Source organism: Cavia porcellus, unplaced genomic scaffold, assembly GCF_034190915.1.
Source record: "Cavia porcellus strain 051 isolate PalLab524CR breed Dunkin Hartley unplaced genomic scaffold, mCavPor4.1 scaffold_21, whole genome shotgun sequence".
Lineage (NCBI taxonomy): Eukaryota > Metazoa > Chordata > Mammalia > Rodentia > Caviidae > Cavia > Cavia porcellus.
Window position 1 is genome coordinate 31,371,267 of NW_026947504.1, and position 22,847 is coordinate 31,394,113.

The following is a 22,847-nucleotide window of genomic DNA, read 5'->3' on the forward strand; positions in this document are numbered from 1 at the left end:
CGGTAAAATACAGTTTCACAACAGTAGTCTTTTAAAATGCTTAACTGAATTTAACTATAACAGAATATTCAAACCATAAATAAAGCAAGGATACAATACTAAATATATATAAGAATTAGAAATTAAAATAAAACACTCATAAAAGAAATATGCACCAATTTATGTTCTAACTCAATTGACACACGACATGCATTCTGTAGATAATCCTACCAAACATTCTCTCATGAAATTTAGTAATTTATAAAACATATACCTACCTTCAGGAAAATTGTCTGATATCAATGTGAAAACAAAATGCCACAATACACACACACCACAGATAGCATGCAACTAGCACACCCATCATGCTCAATTGAAGAAAAAAATAGAAAATAAAGGAGAGAGAAAATGTAGTAAGACACAATTCTAGGTACATTAAGTTGGTTCAAGCTGAAGTCTTATATACTTTAGTACTAAGCTGAAAGAAATTTAGTGTTTAACCCTAAAGAATAAATATTAACATGGAAAAAATCTCCATGCCATGAATTAAAAACCCACTGAAGCTCTTTAATACGATCATCAAAATCATTCTTATTAACTTTAATAAATGATTTGTCATGGGTCTTGTGGCCTTAAACATTATCAGCATTGTCAAAAGGAGTTAGAGACAGAAAAGCTTTACCTAAACTATGACCAAGTGTGAGCACTGAGCTTTGAAGGAACTCTTCTACGAGCAGATTTGCTTTACTACAGGTGGTTTACTTCCAGTCTCTTCCATGCTGGAAACAATACTGGCAGCACACTGCATCACTATCTGAAGGCGGCACTACATTTAATGGTTTATATATTTGTATTTCTGTTTAGTGCTAACCTTGAGGACAGGTTCAACATAGAAATAACAGTCTACTTCAAATTTTAGTTAACCAAGAAATCTCAGTCCTGAGTGCTATAGTTAACAGAAAGTTTATCACGTTTGACCAGACAGCTCCAAAGTCACACCCAGTGGGCCGCTCCCCAGCTCCAAGCACAGGTGACTTTTTCTCTTCAGGCTCACAAAGCAGCAGTAGTTACTCTGGGAGATGGTGAGTTCTAACATGTCCCACTGTATGGGGAGATTCCAATCTCCTTATAAATACATACATGATACAGTGAAGACACAGTTAAATAGAGTACTATGAGAAGTTAAATATTCAAAGAACCAAAAGGAAAAGGAACTAGAGAAAAAGAAAAGACCAAACAGAAAAAGGAGAAAAGGATGCAGCCTACCAGCCAAGACGCCAGCTGGCGTGCCACAGACCAAGCAGCGGTGGTGCGGTCAGCAGGGTTTACACATACCCCGCTCTCAGGTGGTGTGGCCAAGGGGGTTTAAAACTAGCCCCCTTACCAAGCTGCTTCCCCAAATCTCAGTACCACCACTCCGCAACTGACTTTCTAGCTTTAGTCTTAAACGGAGAAGCAGTAATAGCTAGAGGATCACTATTGATTTATGTTTCAAAATATAACATATATTCACAATGCTTTAGGAAAAACTTTACAATAGTAGCTGTAAATGACTAAGCACTCAATATAATCTAGAAACCAAACTAACATTTATGTAAACTATAGGGTAACAATGACGCAGTCTGTAAAGAAATTTTAAGTATGTGTGGCCTTCTTTAAGGGATAATATTTCTCATAAAATAGTTTCTATAAAGCAAATGTTGTATCTCTAAATCTCTAAGAAAAGAACTTGGGAAAAATAATACCACAAGTTGAGTCAAAAGTTTCTCATTAAAACATAAGGCAGCAGAAAAATGGCAAGCAGGAATTGTAAGGACAATCCATCAGCTGCAGGCCCCTGATGGGGGCTGAGCAGGCCACTCTGTGTTCCCCAGGCCAGGCTGCAGACAGGCTCCTCGGTGTCACCAGCCTTGGCACGTCCTCATCCCACATCTCAGAATTTACACTCTCCCTCCTTTTAACCTGCATATCCGTATATGTCATATAACAGACGCTCCCCATTCAAGGCCACAGCTGAAGTTAGTATGTCTGCATCTCTCAGTTGAGATTGATAGTCTATAAAGTGGAGGCTTCCAAGCCAGTTAAACATGGTTTAAGTGAAGTGCTTTTACCAGCCAGTGCCCGGATTAGCAGTTTCCTCTCTCCTTTAATGATTATTACCAACAGAAAAGCATTACTGTTATAATTTCTAGCTACACAAATAAATGAAAAACAAAGATTCAACAAACCAAATGAAAAAAATCAGGCTTCAAATGAACACAGCACTCAGCTGCTGTCCTACCTGAATATCCCCAGAGAAGCTGTTGTGCTAGAATATAATTAAATCCGTTCTTAGCTCAGGACTGTTGCAAACTTTACAGGATCACTGCGGACATTATCTCAGGACAAGTTGTCTATAGCATCTTTACGCATCGTTATGTAAATGAAAAGTTGAAAGCAAAACTCCAAACACAGCAGAGTATATATATTTGAATTTTAAGACTTATTTCAATGCAAACTAAATTCCTACTATGTAAGGGGTGGGAATTTTAGTTTGCAAAGAAAGCAAAGGGAAAAAAACCATACTTTACATGCATAAATTATATTTCATCCACATAAGGTCATTTGCTATGCTGCTAGGGCATGGGCAATCATCATATAATATTTGGAGATTTGAAATAAGAATTGAGAAAGAGAAGAAATGCAGTTTTTAAAAAATGTTTAAATATCTATCCAAAGTAAATGCACAATTAATTCTGAATTCCTGATAAAGAAAGGGAGACCCATGGTTTATTACTGGTAACCATCAATCATTACAAAGTTTTAAGCATTGCTCTAAAGACATCTGACTTGGCTCTGCCTAAGTTACATCCTTGGTCAAGCGGATGACTGTAACTCATCATGATGGTTATGTATTCAGGTATATTAGGCCCAACTTGGCAGCTGAAATAGAGACCAGAGGTCTAATCTAAGCAATTTAAGTTGCCAAATTAACATCCTTCTGGGGCACTTAGGAGTAGGCATTTGTCAGCAGCAATACTGACTGCTAGAGATGCACAAATGAACAGCTAGAAGTAGTCCCAGACCTTGTCTGTCTCCAAGATGGAAGCATTAGAACACTGAATGCAGTTGCAGCTGAAGTGCAGCTGCATGAGTGCTGCAGCGAGCCCACTGCAGTGCAAGCACCCACAGGCTGCAGGGAAGAGCACCAGGCAGCGAGGCGAAGGGCATGAAAAGGGAAGAACACGCCACCAACTGTGGGCAGACGACAGCATCGCTTCCAAACATGAGGAAGGTCAGGGAAACAAGGAGGCCCAGCAAGGAGGAGGTGAGCACCGACAAGCATCTAAGTCAGGTTTCTACACACCAGGCACCTGTGTCACCCTGAGAACAAGAACCAGATGGCAAACACAGCACAGGAAATGCGAAGGGCTCTAGCCTTCCTGTAAGGAAAAGGGAGACACCTTGAAAGATTTCCCCAAAAGCATGGAAAACTAGCATTTTAGAAAGATAATCTCCACAGTACACTGCTGCAGGGAGGTGCACAGGCCACCTCTGTGTTGGCAGATGGGAGGCAGAAAGAGCCTCTTTCAAAGACACAGCCCTCTGTCCAGTAGTCAGGGGCAGCAAAGGCCAAAGCATCTTCGCAGTCTAGTGCCAAAATTTTCAGAATAACATCAGCTGTGCACCTGAGGCAGGCACCTAAAAATGCTACATTTTCTGAAGATTTCCACGTAAGTGTATGAGACATCACTACCTCCCCAGTAAAAATAGAAACACACTTCCCCAGCCAGCACAGTGCACCTTGCCCTGGGTGTGCACGAGGGGACCCAAGCCGCTCTCCCAACTCGCCCCCACCAGCCCAGGTCTCACAAAGCCTTGTCACACAGACCAGCTCCGGTTTCTCCAGTGGCCTCACAGTGCTGGGAGCTTGTTCAGCACATCTCTGCATTAATTTTATTTAACAAGATGCCTGCTACATATGCGAAATCAAAGCAAGTATTTATGGTAAACAAACATTTATGAAATGGAACAAAGATATGACCGTATCTAATAAATATATGTGAAATTAAAATACAGAAGTAGGAGCTTTGCACCAGCCTACTAGGCACTGGTCTCGCTTCAGTGCTCTCCATCCTTCCTGCTTGGTTCACCCAAAGCCCCTCTGGCTGCTTTTCTACCCCTCACTCACTAATTTCCGATAGTCACCCATTTACTCATGTAACTTGATAAATAATCTAAACTTGCAAATTAAAAACAAAAGCCAGAACTGTGGTTCCAACTCTGCAGTGCATGCCAGTCATCTAGACCCTTCCACTTCTCTGAATTTCTGTACCACAGATGACACAGCTTCTGTCGCGTCACAGTTGTAGAGAGCAAACACTACCATGGAAGACTCTGACTGGAAAGAGATGCCAGTCACAGGCACAGCGGGGGGACCTGCTTTGCACCTTCACAGCTTTCTTCAAGCCACCTGGCCCGGACAGGATATGAACGTGTGAACGTGCCCCACACACCCATCACCCTGTCACCTGGCCAGACCAGGACACAAAAGTAAAATATTAAACACCTGCCCTTGCTGTCAAGGACTTCAGAGCTCAGCCCGGTAAGCACAGGACTCTAACAAGCAGAGTGGATTAAATGGCTACAGCCTCAGTTCCAAAAACAACAGTGGCATCGACTTCACACTTACGTGACAGTGGTAGAGACAAAGTGCAAGATGCCAAAGAGGGCTTCTTGGAGGTGACTGGGGAGCTGAATATTAAAAGGCTGATCAAAACTAGCTTACTGTTGATGGGAAAACATAGTAAGACAGCAGCTAAGATCCTCTAATAATCACTCCCAACAAAAAACCTACCGAACTGCCATCACAGGACCAAAGGAGCTAGATGGATTTCAGAATAATAATAATGATACATTGAGGAGGAAAGAAGAAAGGAAGGAAGGAGAAATGAGGGGAGGGTGAAATGAGGATGGAGTCGCCCACCTCACCTTTCCTCTGACTGGCAAGCAACAAAGCACTGTGCGCCTCCCACTTAGGGAGGGAGAAATTAAGGCCTGGCACCTGAAACCAATGATCAAGCCTTCCTGATTAGACCTGGTGTGCTCAGGGCCTCAGGACGCTTGCCCCCTACCCAGTACTGCAGTCAAGGCCTATGGAACCACCTACGAGGCGGCCAAGGCAACCTTTTCCAACTCCCAGCCAAAAGACGGAACCAGGACTCCAGCCACCAGACAGCAGGGCAGGAAAGCTACCAAATGGATACACACGACCCAACATATTAACCCAATAAAGGAAAACCGCCATATTGGTTCTCTCAATAGATGCAGAAAAGATAGCATTTGGACAGATCCAACATCCCTTCATAAAAAAAAAACTGTACAAATTAAACACAGAATGAACCTCAACATAATAAAGACCATTTATAATATACTAACAGCTAAAATCAAACTGAGTTTTTTAAAGCTGAAGCTTTTTAAGGTCTGGAACAGGAGAACTTCTGCTGTCAACTGCACTCAATATAGTAATGGAAAGTTTACCCAGACCAATCACACACAAAAAAGCAATAAATATCATTCAAACTACAAAAGACAGTAAAACCATCACCAGGCAAATATCGCATACAAAGAATCCTTAAGACTATTACTATTAATAAACTCAGCAGAATTGCAAAACAAAATATACAAAAATCAGTAGCACTAAAATATGTCAACATGAATTATCTAAAACAAAATTCAGAAAAGCAATTTCATTTACAATAAATATAAAACCTAGGAATAAATTTAAACAAAAATAAATGCCCTTTACAATAAAAACTATAAAACATTGACAAAAAAATTGAAAAAGATACCAAAAAAATAGAATTCATATCCCATGTTCAGGGAAGAATCACTACTACCAAAGAGTCCTTAACACCCAAAGCCATCTACATATTCAATGCAACGACAGTTTTCTGACATAGAAAACAAATCCTAAAATTTATATAAACACACACTAAATTGCCAAAGCCATCATAAGTAAAATGAGAAAAGCTTGAAGTATTACATGACTTGACCTCAAAATACAATACAAAGCTGTGATCCTCAAGACAGCATGGTAATGGAATAAAAAAACAGATGCACAATCAATGCAACAGAATACAAAGCCTAGAAGTAAATCCAGGCATCCACAGCCAACTGATTTTTGAAAAATACCCTAAAAATATACCATGGCAACAGCATAGCCTTTTAAGTTAATGACGCTGAGAAAACTGGATGTCCAAATGAAGAAGACTGAAACTAGACTTCTACCTCTCACCAGTCCTAAAAATCAGTTCAAAACACATTTAAAGACAAATACAAGGCATGATGCTACTTGAATAAAGCACAGGGAGAATGCTTCAGGACATCTGAAGGCAGAGGAGCTTTTAACAAGACCCCGAAGCACAGTAAATAAAAGCAAATGTGGACAAACGGGATTTATTAGGAAGTTTCTGTACACGGACAGAATAAATCGCGTCTGCCTGCGTAATCAGGACAGAGGAGGGACCCCGAGTGAGCAGAGCCGCAAAGCAGCTCTTCACAACCACGAATGTGCACGACTGTGCACACCCACTACCACAGAAGTGCACTGGCATGAACTGCCATCCAGCCCACAGCAGCAAGACCTGACTTCTCCTAACCAGAGCACAGCGGAAACCTGCAGCAGGGGCGACATCGCCAGACACACAGCCAGCACTGAAGGCGCACACAGCCACGGTCCAAGGAGAGCTAATCACAGCTAAAACTCAGCAACGGAAGTAAACACTGAAGAGAAAGCAGCAACTTAGCACTAGGGTCAGACATTTACTGTGAATGTAAGTAAAAGGTAAAATCATCAGACAGTGAGGAAGACTGAGCTGCAGAATTAAGAAACACAGCCCGGTACTAACCCAAAAACAGACACCTAGATCAACAGAATAAAATACTGGACACAGAAACAAACTGACAGAACTACAACCGTCTAATTCTGGACAGAGGAGCCAAAAATGCACATTAGAGAAAAGACAGCCTCTTTAGCAAATGGCACGTGGAAAACTGGGTATCCAAGAGCCTGAGACTATCTCTCACCAGTACAAAAACCAACTCTAAATGAATCAAATGCCTAAGTGTAAAATCTGGAACTCCGACACTGCTAGAAGAGAGGAGGGGTCAGCAGCACAGGAAACAGCAAGCCCTGGTAAATGGGAACACATCGAATTACCAAGCTTCTGTGCAGCAAAAAAACAAGAGAATAAAGAGGGAGTCTGCTGAATAGGAGACAAATTTTGACGACTCTTTCAATACAGAGTCTATAAAAAATGCTACCCAGAGTATTTTATAAAAAGTCAAGAAAATTAATTTTTAATTGTTTGTTGATGCACCTTAGACATAATGATCAGATTCATCACAGGGAACTTGGATCTGTACATGATATACCTTGATTCCTTTATTCCAACTCCCTGCTCTCAATTCAACCCCTCTTCTCCTTATTGACAAAAGCTTTGCTCTCATTTTAACATCCTTTTCTCATTTTCTTCTTCTCCTTGCTTTCCCCTACCACCCTCCCAGTTCACCTTCCCATTTGAGCAATTTCTTCCTATTTCATGATATCTATTATAGATTTCAGTCCTTATTTACACTTTCACTTTCTCACACCAAGAAACCATGCAAAATTTACATGTATCTGATTTGTTTCACTTGAGAATATGATGTCAACGTCCATTCATTTACCTACAAATGTCTCAAGTTTATCCTCAGTCTCCATGGAATCTTCTTTGTCCGTTCACTGGCATTTGGGCTTATTTCCGAGGGTTAGCTATTACAAACTGTGCTGATGAAAACACAGGTGTGCAACTATCTCTGTGGTATGATACCTCCAGTTCTTTCAGGAAGATACTAAGAAAGGACTGGCTGAGTCAAATGGGACCTCTAGTCCTGGTGTTACGAGGAACCTCCACAGACTTCCACAGTGGCTGCACACTGGGTATAGTGCGGGTATAGATAGTCTCAGGCTCTTGGATACCCAGTCCACACTCCCACACTCCCACCACTCCCAGCGAGAAGCCTTCCTTTTTCCCCACAGCCCCGCCAGCATTTGTTATTGGTTGATGTCTTGATAACAGCCAATCCTTCTGGAGACAGAATTTCAGAGCTGTCTCATTTTGCCACTTTTGAATGACCAGTGATGTTGAGCACTTTTTCATTTATTTATTTGTAGTCTTTGTGGATGTCCATTTTTGAACCAGGTCTTTAAATTTGGGAGGTCTGATTTTTTTTTACATTTCTTTATATATTCTAGATATTAGTACAGTATCATGCATCTACAAATACTGATAATTATACTTTTTTCCTATCTTTCTTCCTTTTATTTTCCTTGCTTATCTAATAGCTCTGGCTAATGTTTCCAAAACTATATGGCTTACGGCTAAGGTGGGAGGATTGTTGTGAGTTCGAGACCAGCCTGGGCTACAAAGTGAGCTCAAGGCCAGCCTGAACTACATAGCGAGACCCCATCTCAAAAAATAAAGAAATAAATAAATAAAAATTAAAAAAAAACTATACTGAATAGGAGTTGTGATAGTGGACATCTTCATTTAAGAGTCAAAGCTTTCGATTTTTGATCATTTAGTATGATACTGGCTGCTGGCTTGTCATAGATGGATTCTCTCAGATTGAGATAAAGACAATTCATTCTAATTTTCTGCAGGGTTTTTTTTTTAATCATGAATGGATGCTGAACTTCATCAAATTTTTTTTCTGCATCTACAAGTCAAACCCAAAAGCTCATATGAGGCAGAAAATTATAAAGATCAGGGCAGAAATTAATGCAGTAGAGACTAAAAAAAATACAAAGAATCAATGAATCAAAGACTTGATGCTTTTAAAGATTAAATAAAATTAATAATTCCTTAGACAACCTTATCAAAAGAGGAAAGAAAGACTCAAATTGATGCAAGTAGAAATGAAAAGGGTGAAATCACAACATATCCTGCAGAAATCCAGGTCATCATCAGTACCTACTTTGAGAACCTATATTCTAATAAGAGTGGAAACAAGAAACAGACAAATTCCTAGGTACATATGAATTACAGAGCTGAATCAAGAAGACATAAAAATTCTAAATAACCCAGTATCAGTCAGTGAAATCGAAGATGTAATTAAAAACCTACTAACAAAGAAAAGGTCCTGATGCAATTACTACTGCATTGTACAGGAAGTTTAGAGAAGATCTAATATCACTATTCCTCAAACTCTTCAGTGAAAATGAAACGGAAGCAGTACTCTCAACTCATTCCTGGAAGCAAGCATTATCCTGATATCAAAACCAGAGAAGAATCCGACCAAAAAAGAGAACTACAGGCTAATCTTCCTAATGAACACAGATACAAAAGTCCTCAGTAAGATACTTGAGGTGGAATACAACAAACGGAATACAGCAAATCACCAATATTATACATCATGATAGGATTCACCCTTGGGATGTAGGGACAATTCAACACACACAAAATGTAACACATCATATCAACAGAGCCAACAACAAAAATCAAGGCCATTTATTACCAAAAACATAAATAAACCAATCAACGAATGGACATCTCAAAAGACATACAAATGGCTGATAAGTATGTGAAAAAATGTTCAACATCATTAGCCATCAGGGTGAGCAAATCAAAACTACACAGAGATCTCACCTCCACAAACTGTGAGCTAAATAAGGCTTTCCTTCCTTCACTTTGGGTGTTGGTATTTTGTCCCAGCAATGAGAGAAAAGTAACCAAGACAACAACATATTAATAAAATAATTAAAATCAGCACACTAAAGATACACCTGCATACCATGTTTGTTGAGGTACAACTGACAATGGCTAAGCTATGGAAACAGGCGAGGTGTCTGTTCACTCTGAGTTAATAAAGAAAATGTGATAGCAGTGGAATATCCTTCAACCCTAAGATGACATACTACTGTTTGCCAGAAAATGAATGGAACTAGAGATTATGCTAAACAAAATAATCCAGAATGAGGAAAATGAGTGCCACATTTTCTCCCATATGTAGAAATAAGGGAGAAACAAAGAGATTCCCAAAAGAAAATGGGAAAAGGGAGGAGAAAAGCAAGGAGGATGATGGAGCAGCAACTTCATCAGAGCAGGTTACATCCATACAGGAACACGCTGAATGAAACCCACTTTTCAGTGTAACTAACGTACACTAAGAAAGAAAACAGGGAAAAGGGAGCCAAGACACGAAGTATGCAGTGTGTTATCTTGTGCAACTACAAACACTGGCCAAGTTACTCCCTGCAGCTGAAGGCCAGGACCACAGCCACCCTCCCCGGGTTGCAGAAAGCGGAGGCCCTGGTGCTGGAAACCTTCTCTTTTCTAAGTCACATCAGTGTGTTCCTTTATATACCCTAAACACACAGCTGCTTTCTGACACAAAGTATGAAATTTTAAAACACAAACAGGACAGGCAATTTGAAAGAAGGGAGGGAGGCAGAGGAATTGCATAACACTGGAGCAAAGCATGGCAGGGTTAAAGCATTTTGGGAGTTAAGACTCCCCAAACAGGCTATTTTGAAGATGACAATTCACAACTAAATGAGTAGTCTAGCTTTTTGGAAAAAATCAGTGTCAACGTGACTGATAGTTACAGATACCTTTACCTTACAGTAAGCAACATTCAGATACTTTCTTAGCCTTACTTTAACTCCATCCTAATTTGCCTCCCTCATTCTAATACCTTTTATGTATATTTCATGGAATAAAGATGAAAAATTATTAGCAATTTTTCTAGGAACCATTACCTTTGAAAAAACAGGAGACCACTATTCAAGACATATCACAGAGAATGTGCTTTATAGCGTTGACCAACAGCACAAGTTCAGACCTAGAATATTCCAGGCCAGTATCTAACTTGGAAAAAGTGCAGGCAAAACACTTTTATAAAGGAATGATGCCTGCAGAAGCTGAAAGATGGTATTAAAGTTAGAAGCATGGCGATTTTCCCCCAAATTACTCTTTTACTAAAAAATCATTCTCAAGCTTTCTGAGGTACTCATAGTCCCCTTCCTGACTCTGTTGTGAGGCTCAATCCATTGGTCCCCATTTCCTGGCAGCCTATCATGACTACTGCAGGTGCAGCACGGCCACAAAGGTGTAGAGGGACAACCCAGCAGGCAGGACCAGCGGAAGAGCCAGTTCCCCCCAGGCAGACAGTGACCTTCAACCTAACATTTCCCACCCAGTGAACTTAGCTAACAATCACTGCCCTCACTGCCACACGGAGGGCAAGGTGTGAGCATGGAAGGCTCAAATTAGAAAGGAAATGGAAAGTACTCAGAAACTGGAAAGTGCTGTGCAGGCTAGGATGGGATTTCTGAGATACCCACCAACAGGCCACAGAAGGAGAGGGCCTTACACACAACACTGTCTTGGATTCTTTCAGCTGCTGGGATGGCTCCTGAAATAGCTCCAAGAACAATAACTCTATAGCACTGACTCATAAAAAACTGCTAATTTACAAGTCTCCAATGAGTAACTATTAATAAAAACGTTTATACTTCTGTAAAAATATTTTCTACACAACCGTAATACCTCGTGTTTGGGCAGCTTCCTTTAAAGCAGCTAGAAGGTGAGGCTTCAAGTTATCCAAAATAAATCTTCCTTCAAGACCTGGAAAAAGGGACCTAGAAAATGAAAGATACACAATTACAATTGTCAAACAATGCTAAAATAACATGCTGGGCCGGGGTGTGGTCCGGTGGTGGGGCACTTGCCTAAGGTACAGGCTGTGCCAGGCTCTGCCTGTTCAATCCCCAGCCCTCAGCTAACCTCCAGCGGTCCAGCCTATCGTTCCATTTTCTTACATTATAATGCACACAGTAAGTCCCAGAATTGTTTCTATCACACAGGCTTTGGTCACAGAGAATCACATAGCATATAAACTTACAAGTATTCCATCTTAGGATAAAATTTAGTTTCTGACCTGTCAATACAGATCCCGAGTTACTGTTACTTAATATACCATTTTAAATTTCATCAAAATAACTCATTAGGGACTTACATGATGTAGCTATTAATAATGACTATAGCACTGTTTTCAGTGTTACTGAAATTTCCAAAAAAAATCATTATTTTGATAATTTTTTTTTGAGACAAGGTATGTCAGAGGTGGTCTTGAACTCCTATGTGAAAACGATCCTCCTGCCTCAGCCTCCCAAGTAGGTATGGACTTCCATGTCCAACACTGCACAAGTTTTTTAAGTGATAAAGGCTGAAACGCTTTTTCATTTTAAAATATGAAATGGATTCATTAGTATCATAACAAAGCATTCCTTTAAAAGTGCTCCTAACTGTAAAACCCTGCACAGATAGCCTGTAAATCTCCTAGGAACCAGCCAAGCAGGGCAGGCCCAGGGGCGCCCAAAGGCAGCCCGCACCCCTCCCTACCTTGGGTACTCTTCTGAGGTAATGTAAACCACGTCCTGGTCCGACACGGACGAGGAGAAGGGGATGAAGCTGCCGTTCTGCAGGGGCAGCAGCTCCAGCCCGAGCAGCTCGCTGTAGGCACGGTCAGAGAGCACGAACTCCAGCAGGTGCAGCTTCTCCTCTGCGCTGCCCGTGTGGGCGCACTTGCGCAGCACCTGCCGCACCCACGCGGGCGTCACCTTCCTCACGGGCCCGGCGGCGGAGCCGAGCTGCACAGCGGCGGCCAGGTGCATGGGCACCTTGGCGATCTGCTTCCCTGAGCTCTGGAGGTAGTGGAGCACGGACTGCGTGTAATCCAGGTTTTCGTCGAGCTCGGAGAAGTACACCTGCTCCAGCCGCACCCAGTCTTGGCTGGCTGAGTGGATCACGGCGTGCTGGAAGAGTTCCCCAAACAGCGGTGCCAGCACCGGCCGCCAGTGCACCTTGACTTTGCTGGCCTCGGGCCAGAGCCGGTAGATGAGGTCCACCGAGAGCGGGAAGTCTGAGCTCTTGTCTGTCTCCAGGCGCCTGATGCAATCTAAGATCAGAGTGGCGTAAGCTTTGGGGACCACAGTCAGAACCAGAACCTCGTTCCACAGGGCCGCGGGGTCTCGCCACTGGTCCAGCTCCCTCCACTTGATGCTCCTGCGGTTGTCGGTCAGGCCGAAGAACCCACTGATGTGCACTGGAAGCCCCGTTCTGCTCTCCTCGCCCGGGGGTAAGGGAAGAAAGCAAAATGCTTTTCCTGGGAAATCAGACACCGCTCCCTTTTCTTCATCCTCTCTGCCTGATAACGACGTAGCAATTCCAATGATTGGGACAAACTTCAATTCGTCAGCTAAAGCATCCAGTTTACCGCTCATGCCGCGCCCACCCACGCTGTTACACACCAACCAGGCGGTCTTCTGTGCATCCTTGGTGCCCTCGTCTTCCAAAGCTATGTTTACATGATAGGTCACACAGGTGACGCTACTGCTTGGGACCTTTTTACAGTAGTTACTGATGGCGGTTCCCAGAATCTTCACGGAATCAGGCCTCTCCTGTTTCAGGGCTGTATTCTCACTGGCCGTCACTCTGAACACCAGTCTCTCTGTCCCGCTGGCCTCTCTGACGTGTAGAGACACGTCCTGCACGCTCTTCAGAAAGAGCAGCACTGTGTCTGCATCTGCCCTGAACGACTCAAACAACTCAAGAACCTTCTGCTTATTGTAGAGGTTGCTGCTGAGCTGGGAAGGCTGCAGGCGAAGTGGGAACCGGAAGAACGTTCCTGGGAAACTGCCGTTCACAAACGTCTCCTTGGTGCTTCCAAAAACGCCAATGAATGGGGCAAACTGGTCAGAAAGCTCACTAATTTCTTTGCTGTCATCTCTGAGATTCCAACACTGGCCTGATTCTTGGGGGCCAAAAAGTGTTTGATGTGGATCTAACATTCCAATCTGGTCACCACTGAAGATACATGGAACATCTGTAAGCAAAACTTAAGTCATGACCAATTCTGAAATTTACAGCACAAATGTAATTAGATCTATAATGAACTCATAATTACCTTCGAAATATTACACATGAAAAAATGTGAGCCAAGGTTCAAAAGTAACCTTAGCTCTGGAAATGTAATTCACTGAATATGAAAAGTAATGATTTCTCTGAACAGGCACTTCACAAACCTAAAATTCATTTGGAATCAGAAGAGACCCAGAATAGAATAAACAATTTGGGGCAACAAAGGCAAGGCACTGGACATTACAATTCCTTGACTACAAAGCTACTGAGATAAAAACAGCACAGTACTGGCAAAAAGAGAAAGAAGAAAAGAAAAAAGAACAAATAAAAAAACCCACCAGACTCAAGGATCAATGGAACAGATTAGAACATGGAAAAATAACTCTAAACATTCAGCCACCTCATCTTTAACAAAGGAGCCAACCATGTTCCCTGGAAGAAAGAAGCCTCTTTAATAAATGGTGCTGAAAAAACTGGCTTTCCTCATGCTGAAGATTAACACTGCACCTGTATCTTTCACAGTGCACTAAACTAAAATCAAAATGGATCAAAGATCTAAATATTATAATAGAAACATTAAATTTGCTGCAAGACAGAATAGATAGAACTCTCAAAGACACTGGTGTAGGCAAAGACTTTATGAGTAAAACCACAAATTCATAGGGAATATTACAAAGAATGAACATTTGGGATCTTATCTTACTCAAAAGTTTTTACACAACAAACAGAAACCTCCAAGAGAGAGACAAGACAACCCAAACTGTGGGAAAAAATGTTGCCAGCTATTCTTCAAAGTACTAATATCTAGAATACATAAAGAAATAAAAAATCAGATTCCCCCCAATTTAAAGACCCAATCCAAAAATAGACATCCACCATGACTAGATACTTCTCAGATGAAGTAGTGGAAACTGTAAATAAAGTGTGGTAAGAATTGAAGAATCGACGTAAAAAGCAGAAACAAAGCTTTTGTAAACAAAGGGAAGACAGGCTGAATTGAGGAGAGAAGGGAATGGGAAAGAAAGCAAGAAGCAAGACACACGATGAACCGTACAAGTTTCACACAATGAATGCTATCATTGTATCCATCTAAAGTGCACCTAAAGTAGATGAAAAAGACATAAAACATCTTCCATGATTACTGTAAAAGCTAGGATACATTCAAACATTCACCAAACAGAAGATGTAAAAAGTACTTAGACATTTACTCAGCCCCATAATCACAGAAACTCAACTCACAGTATAAGTGATGACTTATACTGCGCCCTAGCTACTGCCGCACCCCAGCCTGCTCAGTCTCTCTTCAAACACAATCCTAAAAGGGACCAATTCCATAAAAACAAATTGTATCACACAGAATCAATCAGCACCGAGGACAGTGACCAGCAGACCAGCCACATACTCATAGGCACCCATGCAGAGGGATATTCACACTCAACGCATCCCACTGTCCCTACAAACCAGAAACCTCACGTTCTAGATTCAAAACATGACTTCAGTCATCTTCAAAGTGCTCAGAAGTCTTTAAAAAGTAGAATGTTAAAATGAGGAGAAAATATACAGATACTGGAACCATTTGGAAGATCTTCATTTCCTCAGTTACCAACACCATGAAATATTACACTTCTTTAGCCTCATATTTAGAAATACTGTATGCCCAAGAAAGACCAGTAAGAACCAGTCTGACTCCTAGAGATTTACATGTGACAGTTTTTCCTAGAGTAACACTATTCTGCTTTGCATGAGCTACATTTTAAATCTCATGTCAGCACAAATGACACCAATCTCAGTCAGAGCTCTTAATTTCAGCTTCCAGCATCACACAATGAAGCGGGTATGTTATTACAGTGTTTAAAATACAAGACACTCTGCTATTTCCTTGACGTGCTTCTTGCCACTGCGAAATGTAGGGAAAATGCCTTTACTACCATTTCATCTCTGAAGACAACCACACAAATTACAGAATATAGGCCAACGTCTTTTCCACTGTCTGGGCTGAAAAGCCGCACACACACCTGTGATGTGGTAGACGGAATTGAAGCCAATTCCGAATCTTCCGACCTTCAGAGGGTCGTCCTTCTTCCTGCTGCGGGCGATCTCCTGAATGCCATGCCAGTCCTCGGGGGTGAACACTGCGTTGTTGTACACGTAGAGAGCAGGCCCTGGCGACAGAGCACAGCAGGTGTTAGGAGAAGTGAGACCCAACTACTCTGTGCTACGTGTCAACTCCAGCTGTTTTCACAGTAAAAACTAAACAGACGAACGCCCAAAATTAACAGCCGAAGAATACATTACTGCTGACCAAAACTGCAGACAGGAAAAAGTGAGGGTACTGAGGAACACAGACACCAAAATATAAGACACACCACAGAGTTAATCACAGTACACTCCTCCTGGGAAAACTCTTCAAGACGGCAGACAAAGTCAAATATTGGGTAGATGGAATTACCTAAAAGTGTACTAAAAAGACCTGTTACTAGAGAAACTTTATTAATGTATTATCTCATAGAGTGAAACTAATCCTTTGATAATCATAAATTAGTAATGTTAATAATCACCTGGCATGTAGTTTTGCTTTTACTATTTTTTTGTTTTCTATGCAAGACATTATTTATGTAATTTAGAAGTCATTAATGTGACCAGTGCTTACATTAGTGTTCTAAAATAAGATGTCTTCTTAGTAGTTTCTTTTTTAAAACTTGTATTCAAATATTTTAAGACTTGTATTCAAATATATTCAATAATAACTTCTCCAGCTTTAAAGATGATCCATGTTTTTCCTTTAGAAGGTTGCCCAAATCTGAAATATGCAAAGCGTGCACAGCTGGGTGGACGCCCATGAAGGGAATGCACCAGTGTAAGCACCATGTAAATGAACTATTTGCGGGTTCCCAGCTCTGCCAGGGGTTCTCCTCACATACTGTTAACGTCGTGCCCAGACACGTGGATGCTGGCCTAGCTTGTTTTATAAAAACGGCATGACCACTATTTCTAAAATAGTTAAAATCAGGATAGGAAATGAGCCACGGCTGCAAAGGCTACAGTGATGACAGGTACCAAGCAGTAAGAAAGGACTCTGAAGTCAGCGAGCTCAGGGTCACCAGTCTGACCAAAACCAACTCCAGGCATAAGGCTTGCTTTCCTCATCTGTCCAACAAGGATAAAGGCAGTTATCGGCCCACAAAGCTACAGTGAGGATCCGACGAGACAATGCAAGCGAGGGGCTGGGTACATTACCCAGTATGCCTACCACGGCAGATGGCACTGTTTTAAATGGGTTTCCTATACAGTACTGCTATAGGCAGCTGGGTTAGACACCGATATTCCAGGCAGGCAGCCAGGGCTGGGCCCTCGAAGGAGCCAGTGCAGAAGGCCAGATGCCCTGCAACTATGGAGGTGACAGGCACCTCTGCTGTGGGCCAGACTTCAAGATAAAAGATCAAACAAATGCACCCACACACTTCTAAGCATCGGGACTGATATTCTTAGTAAGTATCAGTCACCGTGAGAAAGCCAAGAAGAGCCACTAACCCAACCCCTCTGAGAAGAGCCCCCATCTGTGTTCATGCCCGCTTGCTGCATGAATTGCTTCCCCATTTGTCCCTGATTTTGGTTTGTTTGGTTTTTTTGGTACCAGGGATTGAACACATGACCTCGCCACTGCCAGGCATGCGCTAATGCCACCAAACACTCATAATCTTATCAACCGACCATAGTTTCGTCCCAAATCAGGTCCACCCTGTGATTTCCGATTTCTCCCCACCTTGGACCTGCCTCGCCTTGTGGCTTTGCTTTATAAAATCCCTAGAAAAGGCAGCGTCCTCAGCAACCCACTCAAGACCCCTTCAGTCTGTCCCAGACAGAAGCTTTCTTTCTCTCAATAAATATATTCTGCTCTTAACCTCCACTGTTCCTAAAATTCATTCTTTGCTCTTTGGAGAAGACAAACACATACCAGACATTTAGTGGGTTGGGAGTTTCTTTTTCCTATATCATTACTATGGGTCCTAAATAGAAGACTATCATTCTTTATAGAATACTTTATATAATGCTATATAATAATATTACAGGCACAGTAGTAAACTAAATGTCCTGTGACTTAACAGGTAGTTACAGCTGTTTTAAAAGGCCAGGACGCTGCAGACTATGAGCCCGAAAGAAGAGTCTCCTGCTCTGGGGTCAACGGGAGAGCCAGCAGCCAACCCCAATGCGTGACTGCTTATTTAAAACGTCTGCCAAGTTACAAATGCTTTGTGACAGGTCCAAATAAAGAAGTAGAACCCGTAAAACAATTTCCCCTCATAGCCTCGCTCACCCTGAGGTATCGAAACTGCTGAAAGCGCCCCTGTCAGCAGGGCTTCCAGGCACCCTGGCTGTTGCTATTCAGGGCCAAAACCAGACAAAGACACGCGAAGACAGCCAGCACGGGGTGACTGCAGGAGCACTAGAGGCCAGGGGGCCGATGCACCACTTCCCAAGGAGCCCCTGCTGCTAGCAGAGAGAACCCGGTCACCACTCGGTGTCTTTAACCTTGGTACAGTTCAGGGCATACTCATGCTGGAACTGGGAAAGAAGCCTTGTATTTTGCCTGTGCTTCCAACGCTGATGTAAGGTGTAAAATACTCCACACCTGTCCTGATTCAAAGGCGGTGCTCTTAGCTTAGACATTAAGCAGGAAAAAAAAAGGTTTAAAAATGCTGTTCTCTTTGACACAGCTACTAGTTTATACAGCTTATGTCGCACGAGACATGAACAATTAATGGGTTACATATGGAAGCAATAAGCATCCTGAGAAGAAAATAGAAGGGACACCGGAGGCTGGCAGCCTCCTTCCTCCCCTCACCTCAGAAACACTCCGGAAATGTGCCCAGTCAGTGCCTTCTAGGCAGACGCACCCAGTGTTTGCTAGGAGGGGAGTCCTTCGCCATCAGACACCTTGCCAAGGGGTGGGCTGCTAACTCTAATCTGGAACTTATGCATTTATGAGGCCTAATGCCCGCCCGAGCTATGTGGTTTTCAGAAAGATAAAAATGCTTTATGACTGAATTAGCGCCCGGTGTGTAAGACTGGTCTACAAGTATCACCCAGAGACCACTCTGGCTAACTCCAGGCCAAGGTGCCTCCTAACACAGCACAGAAGGACTCCGGGGAAGGTGCTAAGGGTGCCAGACTCCACTTATGCACCTGAACCCTATGCCTGACACCCTTAGCAAAGACCTCTTACACTGGTGCATCTAGTGTGACCTTCTGAGCCTCTTGTCTCCTCCTACAAAAAACAACACAGGCAAGCTCAACACAAAGAATTCTCATATGCCACACTAGTGCCAATAAACAGGAAGAAAACCGTAAACCAAGAAGGTGACTATTCACAGCTAATGCAGAAAAAAGACTGCTCACAAGTAAGAGCAGAAAAAGTCCTGGATCGTATCTCTTAAGTACAGACAAAGACTTTGGCCACCTGGTTTTATACACCCACTTTTATTTTAAATTGGCTAATCTGACATTACTTTTCAAGAGCCTATCTATAAATATGCACAAACTCAGCTAAATAATCTTGTTTTAAATATCGTTTAATAAGGTGAATCCAGGACTGAATGCAAAAACTCCTAGCCACTCAGCAGAATGTGAAAGCAAAACACTGCTAGGATCTCCTGCACTCTCTCCTTTAAGCTACTGCGGTGAGTAATAACGACACCAGGAAGACACCAGGTAAAAGCACCATCAGGTCTGTGACCTCTTCTAATCCTCAAAACTGCCAGAGGGGCTCTGCCCCGCTCCATTTCACATGTGCAGAAGTGAACAGGAGGCTCAGAGCTACCAGCAGGCACCCAGGCCCTAGAGGCCTACATTCAGACAGTCCTGTGCAGGACCGAGACCAATCTGGACAACTTTTCACAGTCATGAAGTTGGAGCCAAGCAATCTTACAAGCTAATCTTCTCATTGCAAAATGCTGTGGCCTCCGAAATGACCAACCTGGGCTCAGCAAGGCGGCAGGAGTTAGGGTCGGAAAGGAAGCCACCTGGGGTTACCAATTGCACACATCTCACTTTATGGACTAGCATACAGCTCTCTAATCACAAATGTGATCTAAAAATGACTATCATAATTACAGTAAATGCTAATAAATATTTAATAATGATGAGCCCTCTTAGACCATAAAATATCTTTTAAAAACTGTATGACTTACATCTCTGAAAATCTGGCTAGGGCACTCGACCTACCCTCCTTGTTCTCAGTACCTTTCCAACACAAGCAGCCTTCGCAATCACCCTGTCAGCCTCAGAGCTGCAGTAAAACTGAAGGACACTCAGTGCAACGCTTCCCAAAGCACAGGCAAGCTGTCAGGAGGCAAGTGGTCAGGAGTTTACTCCTGCTGGTACTGTCATTTCCCTGCCCCTCTTACCTCTAACACACGTTTCCCACCGCAAAAATCAGCATGCAAATCACAGGCTCTGACAATTTCTTTGCAAATACAAAAAATTATTATGTATATGGAAAGGGTGTCCCTTTAGGTTACTGATGATATAAAATACAAGATGACTGAATAAAATAAAGGAGTAAAAAAAAAAGACTTGTCTAATTACACTACTTGGCATTTTGTTTTAACTTAAAATAGAATTAAAACATACTAGGAATGAAATACACGTGGTGCATACACAAATGAAATACAAATAATAATGAGGTTTCTTACTTAATAAGGTATTGTCAGTCACTTAAAAATTACCTGTTAGTATATAAAAGTATCTCCCAGCTATTGATTCTTACCTTGATATGGTGCCATGTCTTTTGACCAAAGACTCTCTGTTCCATACTGAGTTTCATCATATAAAAATTTAACTTCTGTGGCCCCAGCATCTTCTGCATTCTGAATTAATTCCTAAACATGAAATACAACAAACATACTTAATAATATAGCTATCTATTTCTCATTTTGTTATTTACTTAAAATATTTTAAAAATATACTTTTTAAGTGAAGAAAACCCATTTACTGCTCCATACATATGAAACAGTGATTGAAAAGCTCTCCAATTAAATGCATCTGAAATTTGTCTACATTGACTACCTACCACTAAACACAAGTCCTAGGACTATTTAAAGTTCTCTCTCTTATTTACGATTGCCTAAATTCTTTGTTCAAAAGAACTTATTCCCAAAAATTGCACTTTGTTCTCTGTGGGAATATAACCTCATGCTTGAACAGTTTCCAAAACCAGACCTTCAGTTAGCATTTGCTTACCAAATTTACCTTCTCTTAGAAAAATCTAAAACCTAAAAAGCAAACGCTATACATCTGTATTTCCCCTTCAATAGGCTATTTTCTTGAGGTGTGAAACACAAACATGTCTTTTCCCTACACTACGCAGAAAGCATCATGATGATGAGAACTGATTCAACACTTTCATGAAGAATGGAGTGGTTTATTGGTTGGATGGATGGTGCATGAGTGGACGGTGGCCAGAATCCTAAAATGCAAAAAGAGCAAACTATACAATCTACACCCATGAGGAGTCTGAACAAAATTTCCAGCTCCAACATCCCAGTCACTTCTGGACACCTATCAAAACACACTGGAGTCTGGTCAACCGGAAGCAAGCTGCGAAATGAAGTAAGATCCATTCCTCAGAACTGTGAAGGTGGAGCTTTTGGAGATTTCAATGCGGTGGCACACATACAGCAGGCTCGCCCCACTGCCCCAGAGCCAAGTCCATCGAAGCTGGACCTGAGCTCCAGAGGCATTATCCTTTCCTATCCCTCAGATCCTGTCTAAAGTAAGGAAAACATCAATCATTCCCTGAGCGAGCACTGACATAAACCAAACCAAATCAAAGGCTTACATTTTAGATGGATGAGTCATTAGAAGCACAATAAACCATCCCACATGAAAAACCCATAAACCTCTCACTTTGGGGAGAAGCACCTTCTTATCTCGCCAGAACCTAAGCAGTTACACAAATACTACAGTGAGCACTTCAGGGAAGCCTTCCTCAAACAGAAAGGTAACTCCTTGTCTGGAGAAAACCCAACAACCAAAAGGAGTCTATGGAACAGTGCAGAAGGGAAAAGCCAGGTCTGAGATCAGGCTTTCACCAAGTGCACTCCTGAGGCCAGGGTGTGCTGCCCATCAGCTGTGCAATCCAAGGGGGACACTGGAACATGCCCAGCCACCGCCTCCTCACAGCTGGGAATTCCTACTTATACAACTCTCTGTTTTTGAAATGATTTTCAATTTTTAAAACCACAACTCTACTCTGTTCAACCTAACAAAATCCCTAAGAATGAGCAAATTTATTTCACTAGGATAGTGTAATAATACAAAGATGAATATAAGGACTAACTAGGTAGAAAATACAATATTAAGTTACAAAGCAGTAACACTTTAGAGTTTATATCTTGTCTTTATTCAATCTCTGTGGATATATGTGTATTTTAGGAAGCAAACATGGAAAAACTGAAGATAAAATATTAAATTCCAGGCTCCAACTATAAATCACAAGTTGTATTAAAAAAAAAAAAAGTAGGAAGCTTTTCCCCATCATCCTGGGGGATCCCTTTCACACTGATTCTGAGAAGTAGCATCCAGAAATTTTGCAGTTGTTCTTAATCAGGCCACTAAACTATCTGGACATTTCAACAAACACAATAGGGGTTCAGATATGAGTGAATTTTAAGATTCCTATTAAATCCAGCACTGACATATCCAAGGAACAAAGATTCAATTGAACTGGTTACACTACAAAAATGCACAAGTGAGGCTGTAGCAGCCCTTAACCACAGACACTGAGAGCAGCCGCCTAGGTTCCCCCTCACCTGCTTCCGTGTCGAGAAGACCCTACTCCTGCGACCACCCACAGACTCTCGGTGCTGACGTCACTGTTCACTATCTCCCCACTCGCACAACATCCTTTCTCACCTTCACTTT

The 22,847-nt window shown here is 41.9% G+C and overlaps 1 protein-coding gene across 3 annotated transcripts in view; it reads right to left on the minus strand.

Moving 5' to 3' along the window:
- The window catches only part of Sacs (sacsin molecular chaperone), an 83,794-nt gene that overhangs the window by 14,344 nt on the left and 46,603 nt on the right, over positions 1-22,847 (minus strand). For 2 of the 3 annotated variants that reach the window (XM_063232511.1, XM_063232512.1), the window contains 5 exons: positions 20,692-20,803; positions 15,941-16,087; positions 12,408-13,890; positions 11,553-11,644; positions 2,261-2,287 (listed from right to left, as the gene is read on the minus strand). In XM_063232511.1, the coding sequence (XP_063088581.1) occupies positions 2,261-2,287; positions 11,553-11,644; positions 12,408-13,890; positions 15,941-16,087; positions 20,692-20,803 (1,861 nt within the window). The remainder of the gene's footprint in view (positions 1-2,260; positions 2,288-11,552; positions 11,645-12,407; positions 13,891-15,940; positions 16,088-20,691; positions 20,804-22,847) is intronic. The other variant, XM_063232513.1, reaches the window with a different exon arrangement.